Source organism: Nanorana parkeri, unplaced genomic scaffold (genome assembly GCF_000935625.1).
Source record: "Nanorana parkeri isolate BGI_ZX_2015 unplaced genomic scaffold, ASM93562v1 scaffold748, whole genome shotgun sequence".
Lineage (NCBI taxonomy): Eukaryota > Metazoa > Chordata > Amphibia > Anura > Dicroglossidae > Nanorana > Nanorana parkeri.
Genome location: NW_017307016.1, coordinates 63879 through 65875, shown reverse-complemented (window position 1 = coordinate 65875; position 1997 = coordinate 63879). Strand labels below are relative to the sequence as shown.

General features: G+C 52.1%; 1 protein-coding gene across 1 annotated transcript in view; it reads left to right on the top strand.

The window, feature by feature from the left end:
* RRP9 (ribosomal RNA processing 9, small subunit (SSU) processome component, homolog (yeast)) overlaps window positions 1–1474 on the top strand; it is a 13893-nt gene extending 12419 nt beyond the window's left edge. Inside the window, exon 16 of the mRNA XM_018564366.1 lies at window positions 1306–1474. Coding sequence (XP_018419868.1) covers window positions 1306–1474 — 169 coding nt within the window. The remainder of the gene's footprint in view (window positions 1–1305) is intronic.
* Window positions 1475–1997: the final 523 nt, after the last annotated feature.

The window sequence follows — 1997 nt, the reverse complement described above, 5'->3', positions numbered from 1 at the left end:
CAGGACTTTTGTAAAGTGTTAATAAAGTCTTATTAAAAAAATAATAAATCTGCCGCATTCCTCATCTTCCTCCTTCGCAGCTGTGCAGTTTTCCGTCCTGCGTTTCTAATTTTGGGGTGGCTACGTTGCCGTGCAGGAATCCCTGGAGCCCCAGTGTAGCCGGATTTCCCACAAGGCCAACCAAGGCCCGGCCGAGGGGCAGCAGGGAGGAGAGGGGCGGCAGGGGTGTGGAATTTCTATCTCCCGACGCCCGCGACATGTAGTTCTGGCTGCCGGGCGGGTAGTTGTTGTCTACACTTAGCCGGGCTTTGGGCAAGCAGAGATAAATATACAGCGGGGAAGCCGCCGCTTTTGTACACGTGATCCCGGTGACATTGTATGCAACCTGCTGGTCTGCCCTTCTACATGGGGGGGGTAGTGTGTTGCATTGGTGCCGCAGAGAGAGTAAATCCGGCCCTGCGTACTCTCAGCCTCCGGGCATCTCTGGCCCCTCCCCTGCTCTGTCTCCAAGGGCTTTGAGTGACATCTGGGACGGTACCGTACCTCTACAGCCACAAGGAGTCTGCCATGTGACCTTTCAGCAATGCTCACTCCCCTATAGGTGCCCATACACTGCTCGATTCTTCGTACGAGAATCTTGCAGTGTGAACGAAGACGTGCGACCGTTTCTACTGTACGGTCGCACGTCTTTTGTCTAAGGAGCACGCTAGAAAACCAGCCGAGAATCGTGCGATTTTCGGCTGGTTTGAGCGGTGCTCGGGAGACAAATGCCGAACGGGCCGGTGTGTGATCGCAAGTACGATCTGCCTGTCCAAGATGGGCAGATCGTACGTTTTTTTCAAAAAAATTACTTTACAACCATCGCAAAAGTGTATGGCCACCTTATCAGAAATCTAGGGGAGACTACACTGGAAAAGTCAGCGGGCATACAATGGGGGGGTCGTCTGTATAATTGAATTGTTGGATCTTAAGGGGAAAAAGTTATTAAGGTTTTTCACCTTATTTGTCCTGGAGGCTGTTGTCACCGATACATAGACTTTACATGGGAAGGTGTAATGTACGATGTGTCCACTAGAGGTCGCCCTTCTCTCTGTCACTGATGACACCGAAGCTTTCTCTGTATTAACCTTTCACTGCTGGACACATTTATCCATTGCTGTGCACAGTTGTCCCGGCTCCTCTCCTGCACACTGGGAACTTCTCACAACGTGCATTAGAAGCTGCAGCAAGTCAGATGGAGCTCCGCCTCCGGGACGGAGAAATATAAGAACATTCAGCTTTGAGGTGCTCGTGTTTGTATTGGAGGATTATATACACGGCTCCATCGGAGGAGCCGAGTGTCCCTGGGAAAGGTCTTTTGTTCCCGGGAAGTGATCCGGTGACTAATGGGCCCGCTCAGCCCCTCTGGTATTCCGGAGAGGAAGAATCGGAAGACAAAGACTTGGAGATCATTCCGCTGGCAGCGTCCGTGTGACCCCCGCGGCCAGAGAGAGGGCGCCGGCGGCGACCATCTCCGCTCTGGAGGAGCTGCGGCCGTGTGACCTACATCCAGCCGGGGCAACTGCGAGACGTTCGGAGGAACCAGTTCTGAAGAGAGATTTTTTATCACACACATTTCTCCAGAATGTCGAATTCTCTGTAAACCCGAAATCTCTTCTTCATTATGTCCGGCATCATCTCTCCGAATCTGTTACAATGTTTCTTCCCTGGGGATGCGACGGAGACAGCACTTCCAGTTGTAGGGTGACAACGCTAAGCTACGGCCTCACCATTCTCGGCTGTGTGGTCAGCCTGCCATGTGTCCCTTCAGTTGTCCCATCGGGCTTCCTGTCAGATTGGCAACCAAACGGCCAAGAGAAGGCTGCGAATTGCAAGCGCGTCGTTTAGCGTTGTTACCCCTGCAACAGGAAGTGCTGTCACTGTCGGATCTCCAGGGAAGAAACATTGTAACAGATTCCCAAAAATCTATTTACTTAAAGCCCAACTCCAGCCACAAG